This window comes from Nicotiana sylvestris, chromosome 8 (genome assembly GCF_000393655.2).
Source record: "Nicotiana sylvestris chromosome 8, ASM39365v2, whole genome shotgun sequence".
NCBI lineage: Eukaryota > Viridiplantae > Streptophyta > Magnoliopsida > Solanales > Solanaceae > Nicotiana > Nicotiana sylvestris.
The window spans coordinates 83,374,965-83,393,932 of record NC_091064.1 but is presented as its reverse complement, the minus strand read 5'-3'; the positions used below and the strand labels follow the sequence as shown (position 1 = coordinate 83,393,932).

The 18,968-nt window shown below is 45.6% G+C and overlaps 2 protein-coding genes across 2 annotated transcripts; one reads left to right on the top strand and one right to left on the bottom strand.

Annotated features, from left to right (window-relative positions):
- Nucleotides 1-432: 432 nt before the first annotated feature.
- Nucleotides 433-1,298, top strand: LOC138875300 (protein CROWDED NUCLEI 2-like). Its single transcript, XM_070154123.1, has 2 exons — nt 433-603; nt 690-1,298. The coding sequence occupies exons 1-2, from the start codon at nt 433-435 to the stop codon at nt 1,296-1,298; spliced, it is 780 nt and encodes a 259-aa protein (XP_070010224.1).
- A 2,280-nt stretch (nt 1,299-3,578) lies between these two features.
- LOC138875299 (uncharacterized) lies at nt 3,579-4,022 on the bottom strand. Its single transcript, XM_070154122.1, has one exon. It carries the CDS (start codon nt 4,020-4,022, stop codon nt 3,579-3,581), a length of 444 nt encoding a protein of 147 aa, XP_070010223.1.
- Between the last annotated feature and the right edge of the window lie 14,946 nt (nt 4,023-18,968).

The window sequence follows — 18,968 nt, the reverse complement described above, 5'->3', positions numbered from 1 at the left end:
ATCCATTCGAGGGGGTTGTACTCAGCCGGTTTGAATGAAAGGTTCTTCTTAGGATTTGATTGTGAGGGAAAAGGCCTCTTCCGTACTGACCCCTCACCTCTTGGATGAATCCTCTAATGGGGACGAATCGTTACTAAGAAAGAGAAAGAAAGTGGAGCTTAGAAAGGACATGGTTGTGGACACAGGTGGAAGTAGGGTGGGTGCGTCGCAGACGGCACCTGTGCCCACATTTATGGCCAACGCCATCTTAGCTGGGAGGTCTTCCCAAATGGAAGGGGTCTACCCAGGAGGTGGTTTTGTGCGCTCTGCTGAGGGTGGTGTCTCGTCCAATATTGGAGGGCCCCGCGTGTTGAGGGTGAAGGATCGGGTTCGGATGTCGATCCGAATGATATCCATGAGTTTGTAGAATGCCATACCCATGTAGAGGTCAGGATGGAGGATTCTGATCAGCATATAGTTATCCTTGGGGACTATAACTTGTTGTCGAGCTGCGAGCAGGTGGCATCTGCCTTAGCCCCTTTATGTGCGGCCCTTGAGAGCGAGGTGCTTAGAACGATGAGCGATGTGGAGTTGTCTCGTGGCGTTGCCGGCATGGCCTTGCGGGTAGAATTTTCTTTTCCCTTTCGTCATTGGATTTTTGTCGTTATTTTTAGCCTATATTCATCTTTAACTTTTGCTTATTGTGGCAGACCCTTATCATGGAGACTGAGCGCGAGCGTCGGGAAAGAAAAAGAACGGCCATCTTCAGGAAGAAGTCTTCCAAATATCAAAAATACCACACCAAGCACCGTGCGATGGCCGACATCTACACTCAGCATCCTGACTTCCAATTATTTCATGAAGGGCTTAAACAAAGGGAAGACCAACTGGCGCGCAAGGTTGAGGACTTGAGAGAGCGGGACGAGGATCTCATGAAAGTCGTCGCCCGCAATAGCGAACTCGAGGCATCCCTTAAGACAAAGAAGGATGAGCTTGAGTTAAGTAGAGGTGTGATGGCTGAGAATGCCGACCTACAGGCAAAGGTAGCTAGTTTGACTATCAAGTTGGGAACGAAGTCAGCAGAGATTGACGAGCTTAAGGTTGAGCTGAATGTGAGTGTTGATAGACTAGCGGCCGTTATTTCTGAAGCGACGGTTTTGGAGGATGCTCTCCGTGTATATAGATCGGAGCGAACTAAGGAGGAAAAGGCATCCGCGCTCAAGGTGGCGAGGCTTGAGGGGTGTGTTAAGGAGTTGGAGGCGGAGTTATCTGTGTTGATTGGGCAAGTGGCCTTGCTGAGAACGAAGGATGCGAGTTGACGCTCACAACCTTCTACGACTCGTGCCTCGGCCGATCCGATCGTGCCTCGGCCGATCCAATCGTGCCTCGGCCAATCCGATCGTGCCTCGACGCTTATATGAGTTGTGGGTTCATGCTGAGGCCTGGCTTGAGGTGTACAAGGCTCTTCGTGCTGAAATGAGGGCATCTGAAGCAGAACTTCAAGGCGTGTGTGCCGAAGCTCGTGCAGCTCGTGAGGCATGCGGGTACGACTCTCTTACACCTGATTAGGATGACATCAACTCTGATGATGCGAACCTCTTGCTTCTGACTCTTGGTATGAAGATGCGTATCCAACCGGGGATGATGTGTAACTTTTTGTTTGTACTTACTTTTTTCCTCGGGATTTTTGTAAGGGCATGCTTGAGCCCGTTGTAAAGATAGGTATAAGTAATATTTTGTTGTAATGAAGAATTTGTTTTGTCGATTCGGTGATGATCTTTGTAATATCTATGGTATCTCGGGTACTTGTCGAACTATTAAGCCGATTTTGCTTCGGGTGAGATCGATTCCTTTTTCTTTTGGTGATGGCTTTAGCCTTTGGGATGCTACCTTCGAACTGTCATCGAAATAGGATCCCGTCATAGTTCGAGTGGAGTCGAAATTCAATTCCCATTGATGGACTTGGCCATTGGGATGTTACCTTCGAACTGGTGTCGAAGTAGGATCCCGTCGTAGTTTGAGTGAAGTCGAACTCATATTTTTGTCGATGGCCTTGGCCATTGGGATGTTACCCTCGAACTGGCATCGAAGTAGGATCCCGTCGTAGTTCGAATGAGGTCGAACTCATATTTTTGTCGATGGTCTTGGCCGTTGGGATGCTACCTTCGAACTGTCGTTGAAGTAGGATCCCGTCGTAGTTCGAATGAGGTCGAACTCATATTTTCATCAATGGCCTTGGCCGTTAGGATGTTACCTTTGAACCGGTGTCGAAGTAGGATCTTGTCGTAGTTCAAGTGAAGTCAAACTCATATTTTTGTCGATGACCTTGGCCATTGGGATGCTACCTTCGAACTGGCATCGAAGTAGGATCCCGTCGTAGTTCGAATGTGGTCGAACTCATATTTTTGTCGATGGCCTTGGCCATTGGGATGTTGCCTTCGAACTGTCGTCGAAGTAAGATCTCGTTGTAGTTTGAATGAGGTCGAACTCATATTTTCATTGATGGCCTTGTCCATTGGGATGTTACCTTCACTAGCGTCGAAGTAGGATCCCGTCGTAGTTCGAGTGAAGTCGAACTCATATTTTTGTCGATGGTCTTGGCCTTTGGGATGTTACCTTCGAACTGGCGTCAAAGTAGGATCCTGTCGTAGTTCGAATGAGGTCGAACTCATATTTTCGTTAGTAGCCTTGGCCATTGGGATGTTACCTTCGAACTGGCGTCGAAGTAGGATCCTATCGTAGTTTGAGTGAAGTCGAACTCATATTTCTATCGATGGCCTTGGCCATTGGGATGTTACCTTCTAACTAGCGTCAAAGTAGGATCCCGTTGTAATTCAAATGAGGTCGAACTCATATTTTCGTCAATGGCCTTGTCCATTGGGATGTTGCCTTCGAATTGTCGTCGAAGTAGGATCCCGTCATAGTTCGAATGAGGTCGAACTCATATTTTCATTGATGGCTTTGGCCATTGGGATGTTACCATCGAACTGGCATCAAAATAGGATCCCATCGTAGTTCGAGTGGAGTCAAAATTCGTTTCCCGTCGATGGACTTGGACATTAGGATGTTACCTTCGAACTGGCGTCGAAGTAGGATCCCGTCATAGTTCGAATGACGTCGAACTCATATTTTCGACGATGGCCTTGGCCATTGGGATGTTACATTCGAACTGGCATCGAAGTAGGATACCGTCGTGGTTCGAATGAGGTCGAACTCATATTTTCGTCGATGGCCTTGGCAATTGGGATATTGCCTTCGAACTGTCGTTGAAGTAGGATCCCGTCATAGTTCGAGTAAAGTCAAACTTTGTTTTTTCTCGATGGCCTTGGCCATTGGGATTTGTGTTCATACATTGGAGATTTGATTATATTCTTGTAGGAAATACATGTCGGATTTGTACATACAATAGAGATTTGATTATCTATATCTAGTCCCTTCATTACTTGTCCTGGATATCACGTCGACGGGCAGGATGATGAACAATACTTTGGATCTCGAGACATCCCCCTTGCCACCTCATTAAAAACCTCACCAAGAAAACCTGATTGGGACAAAACCTGGATGAGGGAAAAAGAGTATGACTTAGGTGGCGCCTCCTTTCAGAAATGGAAGTATTTGAGATGGGCGGCATTCCAATTGTTTTGGAGTAGTTTTCCTTCCATTGTCTCTAACTGGAATGCTCCTCTGTTTGCTGCCGTCGTGATTTTGTATGGTCCGTCCCAGTTTGTTCCCAGTTTTCCCTTATTAGGGTCTTTCACTGCTTGTGTTTTAGCTTTGAGGACGTAGTCTCCGACCTTGAGCGGTCGTACTTTGGCCTTCTTGTTATAGTACCTTTCTACTTGTTTATTTTGGGCTACCATTCTTACGTGAGCCATATCTCTTCGTTCTTCGACTTCATCCAGATCTTGTAACCTACTTTCGTCGTTGCTTGATCCGCTTTCATTGGAGTATCTCAAGCTAGGTTCTCTGACTTCGACGGGTATAACTGCATCAGTCCCGTAGACTAGTGAATATGGCGTCTCGCCTATGCTAGTTTTTGGCATAGTGCGGTATGCCCATAGTACATCTGGCAGTAGTTCAGGCCATAGCCCTTTGGCATCCTCGAGCTTCTTTTTCAATATATTCAGTATCACTTTATTGGAGGATTCAGCTTGGCCGTTACTGGTGGGATGGTATGGTGTGGAGAGTATTCACTTGATGTGCCATTTTTCGAAAAACTCAATCGTTTTCTTTCCGACAAACTGAGGTTCGTTGTCACAACTGATTTCTTTGGGAATGCAGAAGAGGCATATTATATTTTTCCATATGAATACGATAACTTCTTGCTCACGCATTTGAGCGTATGCACCTGCTTTCACTATTTAGAAAAATAGTCAATTAAAACCAAAAGAAAGCGTACCTTACCTCGTCCTGCCGGGAGGGGTTCGACAATATCCATCCCCCACTTTATGAATGGCCATGGCGAAGTGAAGGAATGCAGGAGTTCTCCTACTTGGTGTATCATAGGGGCATACTTTTGACACTGTTCACACTTCCTGACATAATTCGTAGCTTTTTTTTTCATGGTAGGCCAGTAGTATCCGGCGCGAATGAGGTATATGATGAGGGCACGGTTTCCCGTATGGGAACCGCAGTGCCCCTCGTGTACTTCTTCTAGTACTCACCTTGTTTGATTCGGCCTAAGACACTTGGCCAGGGGGCCGCCGAACGTTCTCTTGTAAAGATCACAGTTTACGACGTTTTATCTAGATGTCTGTATTCGAAGCTTTTTGGCTTCTTTCTTATCTTGTGGGAGCGTTCCATCCTGCAAATATGTTACGATATGGTTGCGCTAGTCCCAAGTTAGGTTTACAGAATGTACCTCTATCACACCTCCTTTTTTACAAACCCCGAAAGGTATAGTATATAAGGGAGTTTTTCCAATTAAAGTGACATTATCGAAATGAGACTATTTTATTTCAATTTTTTCAGAGTCGCCACTTGGAATAGTTTATTTGGTGTCCCAAGTCACCGATTTATTTTAAAATCCAAATCGAGGAAATCGACTTTATTTAAAAGTCTGCGAAACGAGAAATTCTAAGTATGGAATTCTGTTAATCCGGGAGAAGGTGTTAGGCATTCCCGGGTTCCGTGGTTCGAGCATGGTCGCTTAAACTATTAAAATTGGCCTAATTATCTAATTTACTACATATTTTAAACTATTGTGCATTTTTAGCTTTTAAAATCGCTTTTAATTGTTTTTAAGAAGATACAATGCGATTTAAAATGTGTCGTAAACCATGCTACACGAAATGCACCCGTGGTTCGCAACACGCTTTATTTAACATTGTTGAAGATTGAAATTGGGTCACATGCAATGTACACCCAGGATTTAGTAATTAAAAATCATAACTACGTCACAGGAACCCTACCCGTAGCTATGATGAATTTTTTTTAATTAACGCGCCTAAAGCAACTACGAAGATTCTATTTTTACTAGCAACATTTGTGAGGGCCATGGATGATTTAATTTATGGCACGCCTCAAATCTTTTATAAGGGTTAACTCTAATTTTATGAGGGCCATGAGTTAAGGGGTTTTGCTTGGCATGGTACACTTCACTTATTGCCCTTTTTATAGAGAAAGTTGTTTCTAATTAGAAAGGCTAAATCTAAGTTAATCTTTTGGGGAAGGTATTCTGGTTTGGGCTTAATTAAATTGGGAAAATGGCTCAGCTTTACAAGGAGCTGTCTATGGGCCTAAGACTCGGCCCAGCAGAGAAAAAGAGCTGGAAAGCTCTTGCCTTGGTTGGAAATTTAAACAAGTTCTTGCCCACATTGGGCCAATATCAGGTGGGCCTAGTTATGGTTATCTAACGTCTGGGCCTGTCTACCTTTATGTTCTAAAACTTACTAAATTGCCATAGGAAAATGCAAGAAAAACGATTCTAAATGAAATAACATCCGTGAATTTGATTAAATCCATAAATCAAACCCAAAAACAGAAGTTAAAGTATTGATAGAAGGGCCCAAGGTTGCAACTCGACCGGACTGCCTCATCTGGGCTGAAGACAGGCCCAATTTATGGCACACCTCAAATCACTTATAAGGGTTAAATCTAATTTTATGAGGGCCATGAGTTAAGGGGTTTTTCTTGGCATGGCACACCTTACTTATTGCCCTTTTTTTTAGAGGAAAGTTGTTTCTAATTAGAAAGGCTAAATCTAAGTTAATCTTTTGGGGAAGGGATTCTAGTTTGGGCTTAATTAAATTAGGAAAATGGCTCAGCTTTACAAGGGGCTGCCTATGGGCCTAAGACTCGGCCCAACAGAGAAAAAGAGCTAGAAAGCTCTTGCCTTGGTTGGAAATTTAAATAAGTTCTTGCCCACATTGGGCCAACATCAGGCGGGCCTAGTTATGGTTATCTAACGTCTGGGCCTATCTACCTTTATGTTCTAAAACTTACTAAATTGCCATAGGAAAATGCAATAAAAACGATTCTAAATGAAATAACATCCGTGAATTTGATTAAATCCATAAATCAAACCCAAAAACAGAAGTTAAAGTATTGGTAGAAGGGCCCAAGGTCGCAACTCGACCGGACTGCCTCATTTGGGCTGATGCCAGGCCCAGATTCCTTCAAACCCAGGCAGTCCAAAATATCACAAATTTGCACAAATAAGGGGCATAGTCTGATTTTAACCAACAACATGCTATTAGTTTTAACAAGGCAAGACTTGAACCCTACTTATCCATGAATTATATTGAACTTAGATATGCAGTCACTTTAATGTTGCCTAAAACTAAAATACTGAAGCAAACATTGATAATCAGAATCTTTTAACCAACTGGCACATTACATGATTGAATAACTTTGAACTATTACTGAACAAAATGATAGGGAAAGTATTATGAATCAAGCGACATCTACCTTATTACAGCAACAAAACACAACCTCATTAATCACAACCTTCTGAATCTGAATGAGTTTTCAAATTAATTACAAACTTAGATAATACATCCAGCCTTAGAACCAATATACTTCTGCCCTTTGTAGCCAACATTCACTGTGCTTGCACTTTTCAGGAGTAAATCTGACCAACTGGTAATCAGATTTGCCTCTTTAATGCTGTCTTAATCCTGGAATTTCATCTCTCAAGCAAACACTTCTTAGCAAGGTTATCACCATTATGAATAGCATCCAAAGACTAGTGAAAGAAGGAATCTTATGCAACATGCTTATATCACATTAGATTATGGCATAATTAGTCCAAACATTAATTTAACAAGTCAAATATGATATACATCTGGACAACACTAATCATATACAGCAAAATCTGACCCTTAGCACCAAATACATGTACTCAGGCATGGATTAAACAAAGATTTTCATTCAGTGGAGAATCATGAAGGTACAATCGCATACCTAAAGGCAGAAATGGAAAGAAGAACATCATGAAACCAAATATGAGGTCCAAAATAATCAGATCTGGAGCTCGAACAAGCTTCTAATAACCACAGCAATGAACAACAACAAATAAATCCCAGAAGAGAACCAAATTTAATCTGCTTTCAAGCCAGACTCTCAGCTAAACAAATCCAGGACATCCTCTATTTTTAGACCATTTTCAGCTTGTGAAAAAACAAAAGGAAAAAGAAAATATTTGAGAATTCCTAAGATTTATGAAATCTAGCCTTTTAGAATGCAGAGAAAACTTTTTGCAGTAAGAATGATGCTCAAGATTCTCTATTTTTTCAGAACTTTTGGTAGGGAATAATGTTGAATGAATGCTAATGATTGTCATTGATCGTCTAAAATCAGAATGAAAGAGCCTATATATATAGGCTCCCTAGGGAGGGTATATCTTAGGGAATATTCCTTATCCTAGGAGCTGAAAATAGTACAATACAACTGCCCTTCTTATCCTATTTTATCATCTTTTGTAACAGCTTGGACAACTGTACCATTTCTAGGAAACTTCTGATTTTTAGCCTAAGTGAAAGTCCAATTTTACCCTTCAAGTTACTGCTTATTTCATCTTTACCTAAACTCTTATGTTTCGGTTAAGTCCATAAAGTTTTTATTTGTTTGAAAATCCGAACAAACAAGGATAAACCTAGAAAAGATTGGAAATTTGAATAAAAAATGCCTAAAAAGAAAGACTGGCTGCAATCATTAAACAGAAATTCACCTAATTAAACCTAAACAATACTGAATTCAAACAATTAATGCATCTAGAAACAAAATTACAAAGACTAAAAAGACCTTAAACCAATTTTGATCCTAACATATAAGAACAGGGAAACCTAATTAATCTAACTCATATAATTGAATACTGAAATTTAGACATGCTTCAATTAATTTACTTGAACAAAAACAAATAATCAACCAAGCAGTCATGAATAAAGAAAAGAAAAATCTACAATTAACCCTAAAACATGCGGCTAATCAAGAACATTTAAACATGAAAAAAGAAACAACATGTTTACCATGAAAATAGTAACAACAATTAAATTTGTAAATGGGACTCTAAAAATATGTGATCTATTCCCGAGCTAGTTGTTAAAGCAGTTAATGCTAAGAATGTGAAGTGTAATGGTAAAATGCGAGCTAATACGAGGCAGTAATCAAACCAAATGGGCCTATTGCCTGAGCTTGGAGATGGTCGATGGGACCTCGGGGTCAGTGTTGGTATCGATCTCGGACTATCGGGGATGGTCGGGGATGGGATAACAGTTAGAGGTATGATTAAGCAAGGCTCTATATTGCCAATACTAAACGATACGGTGAAGAACATGTAAGAAAATAATAAATACGAAGGAGGTCTCGAGCCTGCGAGGACGAACCACTTAGAAGAAAAGAGAGAGAGAGAGAGAGATTATTGCACTTGTGGAGAAATGGAGCAACATCAACCCCTTACAAGGTGGGGCGAGTCCCTTTTATATAGGAGGGGAGACTCGGTTACAAGTACGTGGGGATCAGCTACAAAGTATGGTGATGGGATGGCTTGACATGATGCTTCAGCATAGGCTCTAGATAGGCCGGGCCTATCAGATGTAGCCATATGCCTAAAGGACTTCCCCATTTGTCCTGGCTTCGTTCTTCGTTTTCTCCGAGTCGGGCTTCGACGAGTCCCGAGGTTGAGGATTCGGTTGCGGCCCCCTGCCCTCGGGTCTCGGGGCATGCTCCCGAAATGTCTTGTCGGTGAGAAATCAAGTCTTCTGATTTTGCTGCGTACAGATAGTCTCCGCGTTTCCCATAACAAAGTGATGGGAAATGATTCTGACACTTGACTCCTCGAGCTTCTTTCGGCGATGCCACATCGATGATACGACCCCTGGCTCATGCTTTTCGACCTTATTCATTGCACTCCTTGATTTTTCCTTCCCAAGGTACAGGTACCACCACCGGTTCAATTTTTCATAGATGCATTAACTACACCCGTCGGTCAGTTTTCCAAAGCATAGATGACCGTGTCGTAATCCCCTATAAATGGGGGATGCCTTGGCTTTGTTTCTCCTATCTCAATACTTCCGCTGGCTTGCTTGATGTTTCCTTCCTCTTATTTTCTTCCACCCTTGAACATCATGTTACGGGCTTATGACTTTAAAGTCGTTTGGAGGAGTTCCCTCAGATTGCATTGTGGCTCCCTGCCGGGGTCTCCCTTCGTCAAACATAAGCGTGTTGTCCCGCTATTGCTGTGGTCATAGATATGCTATCCTTTGTTGCTGCTACTGGCCCGAGGTGATGGGGGATCGGGAGTCAGCTTCCTTTTTATGTAGACAACCATTCGGATTATGCACCATTGCTCAAAAGGGGGCTCAGATTATACACCGTTGCTCACCTTCATACCTCGGCTTGACGTGGCACTCTGCTCCGAGTTGGGGGCTTGCACAGCTGGACGTCCCAAGAAGTGAATTCAACATAGCCATGCAAGCGAAACCTAGGATTGTTCGGTCCGCCGTCTCTCCGGGCTTCTTTGGCCAAAGAAGGTCCTCGAGCCTTGGAAAGCTATGGCATTTTTTCATCCCTTCCTACCACTTGCCTTGCCTCTTAGGGATATCAGTGTGGAAAGTTGGGATGAAACTTCTGAGGACAAGTGTCCGGAGGTGCCTATTGTGGACTTTCGATGGTGGATCGGTCTTTGGGCTTTCATCTAGCGTGCGCATCCCTTTGCCTCTTCCTCCAGGCGTGGACTCTTGTAGGCCTCTATAATTGTATGTAACAACACCTCCAGGGCTGCTTGTATGCAAATTTTTATGAATAAGTATATACTTTGTCGATTTCTGCCTTCCTTACTTTGCTTTGCTTCTGTATGCTCCCATGCCCTTCGAATGTCTTACTTTGTTTGTTGTCCGTTGATATTTGACTTGAGCGCGGGGGCTAATTCTGATCTTATGCTAATCGACATGACTTTCACCCGACCTATCGTCGTATTCAGACCAATCTTGAGTTGATTCTGACAGCTCCGGGCTACCGAGGCCCTTCGAGTTGTTTGGAGATCATGCGTCGAATTTCGGGACCTCCAGGAATGTTACCCTGAATAAAGGTCATGTATGGGTACCGGGGGTCCCTATTGACCTTGATGTAGGCGATCCTTTTAGGATGAATATGGTTGAATTCCACTGGGGAGTTTTACTCGTATTTGGGCGCTTCCTCGGACCTTCGTGGAGCTTTCGCGATCGGAGCTTCCCGCGTTTACTCCTCTTTTCAGGAAGAGGAGATAACGAGACTAGGTGCATGCCTTGCGTTGAGTGTCAGCATTTTAAAGTTTACCGAGGTCCGACTTCTTTGGACCGGGGGTTTTTGACATAGAGTGCTGCTCTGAGCATGGAGATAATACAAATGACCCCTTGAGTCTTGACTCCTTGTTGGGGGATGCTCTCTGGATCGGATATCGACCCGTTAATCTGTATCGAGGCTATTGGATTTTCGGGGCTTGCCTCGGTCATGCAAATCATCGCTGCTTCTCGCATATATGCGGGCGGCTTCCGATCCCTAGCAAGACTTCGCTACTTTCAGATAGCTGCCTTTTTGCTTTGGCACGGGATACTTCATTTCTCTAGGTGCAAAAAACGTTGGCGCGCGCCCTTGCCTTGACCAGTTAGTTTCACCATAGTCATGGAAACCACTTCGGGGCCGATTCAGCAAGTGACGGGGGGCGCTGCTCCTGGTGCTCAGGAACCGAGGGACTTCGTTCTGGAGATGGCGTCCTTGATAAGAGAGGAACACCTGGAGATGGCAAGGAGATACTGCAACTGGAGCGAGGGGTGATACTACAGGCGCTTGCCCCAGATGAGTTCATCGCGGACTCCATTGATGGGTTGTTGAGCGAATACCTATACCCTTTCGCATTTGGCCCCCTTGACAGGGTTGTGCTTGATTTTTGCTTGAAGTATCGGGTCACCCTGGCATAGATCCATCAGTCATTTTGGCGAATGGTGCTGATGATAAGATTCTTCATGGAGAAGGCCGAGCTTGCATTCACGCTTGACCACCTTGTCAGGCTATATCGTCCTTTTCATCATTGAGGCCTGCTAACTCTGAGGTGTCGTTTGTCCACGCCCTTCGTTGTTGATGATGAGGACGGCGAGGATCGAGAGTGGTCTAGTTAGTTTATCCGGGTCCAGACGACCGATATTATCCCTGTGGAATTTTTGCCATTTCCCGAAGGGTGGAATTATGCACATGAGTGAGGTGTTTTGGCGCTTTTTTAGATTCCGCACATAGCAAAAATCAGCTGAATAATAATTTTGTTTCCCTTGCTACAGCGACCTCGTGGATGCTGGGTGAGGTTCATGACCTGCCCGGCTGGGTCCGGGGGTTGGTGACCTATTCATCCTTCGATGAGCATAGATGGCGAGCTGTACTCTGTACCGGATAGGGAGCACGGTACCAAGGTATGTGTGTATGCTGTCTTCGTCCTGCCTTTGTATACTTGAGGAAACCCTTTCCCCTTCTGTTCATGCCATTTATAGATATCGGGCGGTTCCCTAGGACGGGGCAATGTTCTCCCGAAGAGGGGAAGGAGTCATTGGCTTCTAGGCCGAGTGGCGATGGCGATAAGAGAGATTGGCACCTGCGGTGTGATGGAGCCTTAAGTGGCGCTGGTCGGGCTCATTTTTTCGAGGAAAGGGCGTCGCGCGAGTATGCTATTCCTGGAGTGCCTGATTCCCAGCCGGTGGTTCCTTTGAGCGAATATGCTGTGCTCGGGGTCGGTTCTTCCAAGGCCTTAGGGGCAGGACCAATAAGAGTGTGTTGCGACTTCGAGAAAATCTGTCAGCTTCACTTTGTGGTGAGTTTTATGTACAATTTCCCTATATCTCGTGTCCTCTTTCCTCTATTGAATCTACCTCGTGCAGGCCTGGGATGGGCTCAGGTTTGAGCTATTCCGTCAAGGGGCCAAGCTTCAAAAAATTCTGGGTGAGGGCGAATCTCTCGGGTTCCTTAGCGAGGAGAAGGAAGTTGAGCTGCAGCGTTGGCGATTTGAGGCGTATCGGAGCTCAAATTATGAGAGCTATTTGATGGAGCAGGTAACTTCCTATAGTGCGTGCTTCACCCCCTTCTAACCTTAAGGCTAATTCCCTTTTGCCGTATCAGTTGCAGAAAAAGTCGGAGGCCTTGGAGTATCTCAAGGGCAACGTCAATCGCGTCAGAGTTGCTTGTGAGGAGCTAAGGGCTCAGGTGCAGGCTCGAGCTTTAGAGGAGATGGGCACCTCGGCTAAGGTCCCTACCTTCGAGGCTCAACTCATCTTGACTCATGACAACGCCAAAGTTTAGGCGGACATGATTGGGAGACTTGAATCCGATCTTTCGAAGGTTAGATCCGAGATAATCGATGCCCGGGCAGAAGCGGCATTAAGCCGAACCAGGACTGATCGTGAGATGGCGATTTGTATGAAAGATGCTGCCAATGCCCAAGCTGAACTGAAATGAGCTCTCGACCATGAGAAGAGGATCAAGGAATACGTTCGTTGTAGGTCCCGGAGGAAGGTACTTGAGGAGGTCTGTGCAAGGGGCTTCGTTCTCTCGAAGGAAATGGCTCGAGCAAGGGAGGATGAGCATGCCGCTCGGTTACTTCTTATTGACGTTACGGAGGGAAAATTTGACAAGTTGTAGCTCTTTGGCGCAGAGTGTAGATCTTTTTCGTTTTGTTGCTTTGTCTCTGATATACGTAGGACATGCCTGTAGATGGAGAATGCGCCCTTTTTGCGCGTGTAATATATAAGAAAGAATTTGAAGATTTATTTCTTCTTTTTTTTTCTTTGTTGTTGCTTCCGACCGGTCAGGCCGGTTTTGGTGTTTGGCAAGGTCTTCATAGATCCGGAATGGATAGGACAGACTAGGGGGTCCTTCAGTGCGATCCTTGATGCGAGCAGGTGCTGGGGCCTTTGTGCCTGGCTTGGCCTCTTACGCTTAGTCCCCGATTTGCATGGTGGCTTGTGCTTCAATCAACCCTTAGGCTCTTTCCTGCCTTCATGGGCGAATATGATGGCTTTTGTGATTTTGGGTCGAAGTGACCTTATGGGCGCTAGGTTCGGAGGTTTACTCGGCTAGCGATAATGACATTCATGTTGTGCCCTTAGGCATATTGCAACTTTTGGGTCCAGTCTTCGAATCGCATTGCGATTCGAGATGTAATCGACTCGTATATTTCCTTGAGTTTTTGGTTGGCGACAGTGGTGTTCATGTCGCACCCTTAGGCACGTCGCAGCTTCTGGGTCCAGTCTCCGAGTCGCGTTGCGATTCAAGTTGTAATCGACCCATAAATTTCCTTAATTCCCTGGCCGGTGATCGTGGCATTTATGTCGTGCCCTTAGGCATATTGCAGCTTTTGGGTCCAGTCTCCAAGTCGCGTTGCGATTCGAGCTGTAATTGACCCATAAATTTCCTTAATTCCCTGGACGATGATAGTGGCATTTATGCCGTTTGGTCATTTGAGACCTTTTAGGATGTGGCTCGGAGGCTTTGCATAGTTAACTATTTTGGATCCGGTCTCGGAATCGGGTTACGATTCGAGCTCATTTTAATCCTCAAGTTGTCAAGATTTTTTAGCTGGCGACAGTGGCTCTTAGGCTGTTTGGTCGTAGAGACCTTTCAATATGAGGCCCGTAGGCTTTCTTAGCTGGCAATAATGGCTCTTACGCTGTTTTTGCCCGTGGGCTTTTTGTAGGCTTTGATTCCGCTCATTAAGGTCTTTTTATAATAGTTTTGCCTGACCCGTCGTTGGTTCCAGAGGAACCTCGATTTCAAGTCGTTATTAGCGATGTTTCGAGCACCTCGTAAGGTTTACAGCTCATAGGTCGAGTAGATCGACGCTCTTGCATTTTGGAGCCGACGTTATCGGAGCTCATTTTTGCTTGTGGAGGGAAGCCTATTTTAACCGGTTCTTTCCGAAGTATATTCGGAGTAGTGGCCTGCGATTTTTTAGTGACAGTTGGGCATCCCCGAGTCGCATTATTTTGGCTGTATCAACCGTTTTGACCGTAGTCATATGCATTTGGCCGTAGCCATTTTTGATCCCTAGTGATAGTTTAGACGTCTACATCGAGGGTATGCCCTTTAGGGATTCTTACAAATGCGATGTATATCCTAAACTTCGGGATTTTTCATGCCTGTTGAGGTCTTACAGTTTGCCATGCCTATTGAGGTCTTACAGTTTGTAGAATAGATCTAGTTACACCGAGGCTGCCCGCTAGGGGTCTTACAGTTTCGAGTTTTCCAGTTGTATGGCGATTAACAGCAGTCTTCGAGTCATCTAGTTTGTTTGAGCTTGAAGACAACTTCTCGTGAGCTCGGAGTTTCCTTCCAGAGGCTTGATGAGCCCGGAGTTCCGACCCTGAGGTCATGCAAGTTGTCGAATTGCTGATGCTGAGTCTCCGAGTATATCGGGGCTCATTTAAAGGAGAAGCATTTGTTGCGAATATGTCGAAATCTTCCCAAAATAAGAAATGCCAAAAGGGTATTCTTTATTTCTTAGCGTAAATATATGTTGTAAATACATATTGTCCCGTTGTCGCGAGCTCGACCCGCATAGGTGCGGCTCCTCTGATTTTCTGATCCATTTACATGATTCCATTTTTGGAACTTAGCCTGCCAATTGTTGGCCCTTCCGAGGGGATGGTGCCCTTAAGAGGAGGTCATCTCACGTTGTCCGACTGTAGAAGAAAGGACTGCGATCTTGTCGAATTCCTTTATTGGGGGTACGTCACTTCACTAATAATCTCGCTGGCAGGACCTTTAGGCTGAAAAACCTAGTCGAGGAGAGAGAGCTCGGTGGGTCCCGCGGAGGCCTCAGTTCTCTGAGTGGAGTTTAGGATTTCTGAATGCCTTGGCTGACTGCCTGCATGTAGGTTAGTAAAAGGAAAGAAGCAACAAAGGAGCGGAGTAGTTCTTCCCTGCTGCGGGGTGTGCAGGCGACGTTTTTTAGGTTAGGTATGTTCCTACCATATCGAGGCACGAGCCCTAATGCAGCCTTCTGCCACATTAAACCGGGCTTGGCAGAAGATGCGGTTCTGCTTAGCCTCTGATCACTTAGAGGGCGGAGTCGTCGATGTCGGCGATGGGTTACATGGTGAGGGATTTCCTCTCGTCGCATGTAGCTTTTAGTCGAACGCCTTAGTCCCACCTTTGTCGGGGAGTTTCACCCTTTTGGCGGAGTGGGGTGGAAATCGCCTCTGGGTGATGCGCCCATTGTCGTCCGAATAAAACGTCTGCACTCTGAGCTCAAGCAAGCTGTGTAGAGGGAGAGACCTTCCTGATTGTCGTGGCGATCGGCATTTGGGATCCATCAAGGATTTGAGTTGTGGGAGTGATTTGGTTTGTTAGTCCGAACTGCCTTATTGGTTTTGGCCTGATGTCGTCGGTGTAGTTGGTCGAAACACCTGCATTCATGAACACATACTTTTCCTGGCGATAAGCGCATTGTCTCTGCATTTTACAGATCTTTGAAGGGTGTCGCCGCCCCTCTACTGTCATGGCAATACGCTGTGGCTTGTAGTCTTCATTTTTCCCGATATCCTTCCTCCCTTGGAGTTGGATTCGAGCCTGTCTGCTCGATGATACTTGGTGGCGACCTCTATTGAATAACATGGTTGTTGTTCTTTTAGGCTGGTGATCCCGCACGCCCTGTGGTTCTTGCGCCGAGCCATAGTTCTCTTGGATGAGTCTTGGTCGAACAGGTCTGAGCCGCCTGGCATTTCCGGATTCACTTATGGTGATCATGATGTTCGGCACAACAATGCTGAAATCGCGCTCGGCTAGGCGGGGTTTCCCTACCAGTTGTTCCTTATTGAATCTGGTTCCTTTGGAGGTTCCTCGAGGGTGCTGTCTTCGGGCCATCCCCCTGCTGTTGCGAGGTAAGTTGCTTCTCAAGTTGTTCCTTCCATTTGCCGCGCATGGATGATACCTCCATCCGCTTTGTATCAGCTTCTTTGTCGGGGGTCTCCTTGGATATACCGAACCCGAGGGGGTTCTTGGAGGGTTGTCCATGGCCCCGATTCGGGACTGGTGCTGGGTGTGGGTATCCAACCGGACCTCGGCTGGGTACCTGATCGGGCTCCGCTCGAAATGCCCCAGAGTCGTTGGGCATGCTTTGCTTAGGCTTCGGGTGAGGGCCTGTGTTGGCCAGTCATCCGAGACGGGGAGCGATCTCATTTATCTTATCAGGGGATAGGGTGCGACTTCCCGTGGCATTTCATTTCTTCTTCGTTCGGCCTCAGATGTATCGGGCCTTCTCGATACTACTTTGGTAGCACTGGCACGCGATTCCACGGAGGACCACGCTGGTATAGTAAGCGAGTCTGTGAGGTCAGGTGCCAGGCAATGGCGTTGCGTCACGGTTCTTCTCGAAAAGGTTTCTCGAACTTTCTCAACAAGATGATCTCAAACCCATCGCCTCGGGTATCGCTGCCTCTGTACGAGCACGCGCAAGTGGTGGTGTGCCCGTAGGGATCCAAGGTCCTGTCACAACTAGGGAGTTCCGGTGTTTCGGGTTTCTACGAAGCGAGTTCTGGGACTGTTTCCTCGGGAGACGGTTGCTGTAAGAGCTTCCACGAACCTGATTCGATCCTTTTGAAGAGGTTCCCAAGCATCCTCACTGCGGCGGGGTCGGTTGCCGACCCGTCGTTACTTGATCCCTTGGGTACTAGCTCATTGTAAGGGGGCGTCTCCGGGCGGCTTTGCAGTTGAGCGATAGCCAACTATCGTGCCTGCAACATTTCAAAAATAACATGAAGACTAACTTCCTGTCCTACTCGGGTCGGGGTTTTTTGTGCTTCCTGTTGGCCGCTGTGCCGTACGCTCCTATCAGTTTGAGAAGTTTCGTCGACTCGTTGTGCGTCCTATGAATTTGCGTCCGCTGGAATTGGTCCGACAACGATATCAGGACCACGCGGTGGTGCTCCAGCAGCTGGGATAGCCATGCCATTTTCACATGCGATTTTTGAGGTTGTCGTTCTCAACTCCGTTTACCGAGCCGGACATTTTGGCCTGAAATCAAAGGATCTTGGACAAGAAAAAGTGTGAAAGATAATGTATGTTTGTGTGACGAAACCAACAAGAAAATAATCACTTTTATTTTTAGCCCCACGGTGGGCGCCAAACTGTTTACCGTGAAAATGGTAACAACAATTAAATTTGTAAATGGTACTCTAAGAATACGTGATCTATTCCTGAGCTAGCTGTTAAAATAGTTAATGCTAAGAAAGCGAAGTGTAATGATAAAATGCGAGCTAATACGAGACAGTAATCAAACTAAAGGGGCATGTTGCCCGAGATCGGAGATGGTCGATGGGACCTCGGGGTCGGCGCTGGTATCGATCTCGGACTATCGGGTATGGATAGGGATGGGATAACAGTTAGAGGTATGATTAAGCAAGGCTCTATATTGACAATACTAAACGATACGGTGAAGAACAAGTAAGAAAATAATAAATGTGAAGGAGGTATCGAGCCTGCGAGGATGAACCACTTAGAAGAAAAGAGAGAGAGAGAGAGAGAGATATTTTGTACTTGTGGAGAAATGGAGCAACATCATCCCCTTACAAGGTGGGGCAAGTCCCCTTTATATAGGAGGAGAGACTCGGTTACAAGTACGTGGGGATTAGCTACAAAGTACGATGATGGGATGGGTTGACATGATGCTTCAGCATAGGCTCTGGATAGCCTTGGCTTGTCAGATGTAGCCATGTGCCTAGAGGACTTCCCCCTCTGTCCTGGCTTCGTTCTTCGTTTTCTCCGAGTCAGGCTTCGACGAGTCCCGAGGTCGAGGATTCGGTTGCGACCCCCTGCCCTCGGGGTCCCGGGGCATGCTCCCGAAATGTCTCGTCGGCGAGAAATCAAGTCTTCTGATTTCACCACGTACACAACAAATAAGGAAAAAAAACTAAAAAAAATAAAAGAAGTTACCTAATGCTATTTTGAAATGGACCAGTTGAGGAATATTCTTGAATGAGGCGAATATGAACTTATACAGCCATTAACTGGTTGTTCTTAACAATAACAACCAGCTAATGGATGTTTGGGTTCATAGGCTCTGAACACTGACCGATGAGAGAACTTAGGGTTTCCTTGGAATCTTAGATTCAAAATTCGAAGAAATTGGGGCTGATTTGAAAAGGGTTGTGGTGGTATTTGGAGAGTGGATGGGATGAGGAGCATCTGGTATGAATTTGGTGGTGTTTGGAGCAATTAGGGTTTAGACCCTAAATTTCGATCTAAGATTCGAGAACTTCGGTGATGATTTGAGAGAAATGGATTGGGGATTTGGAATGAGGAGGGGATGGGGAGTTCAAGGTGTAAATTTGGGGGAGATTGGTGGTGGTCCGCCACCGTGAGGAGATTTTCGGCCGGCAGACCATGGCGGAGCCGCGATGGATTTTAGGGCGGCTAGGGTTCAGAGTTTTGGGAGAGACGAGAGACAGAGATGAGTCTTTGGGGTTTGGAGGGGGGGGGGATTTGTTCGGACACTTTTATACAAAAGACTCGCCTAGTTCCGAGCCGTCAACGGT

What these genes read in the sequence shown, in the direction of transcription:
- LOC138875300 (XM_070154123.1), top strand. Translation starts at nt 433, where the DNA reads ATGGAGGATTCTGATCAGCATATAGTTATCCTTGGGGACTATAACTTG. An exon ending in TTGCCGGCATGGCCTTGCGG is followed by an intron (nt 604 to 689) that starts GTAGAATTTTCT and finishes TTATTGTGGCAG; the next exon opens with ACCCTTATCATGGAGACTGA.
- LOC138875299 (XM_070154122.1), bottom strand. Translation starts at nt 4,022, where the DNA reads ATGCCAAAAACTAGCATAGGCGAGACGCCATATTCACTAGTCTACGGG.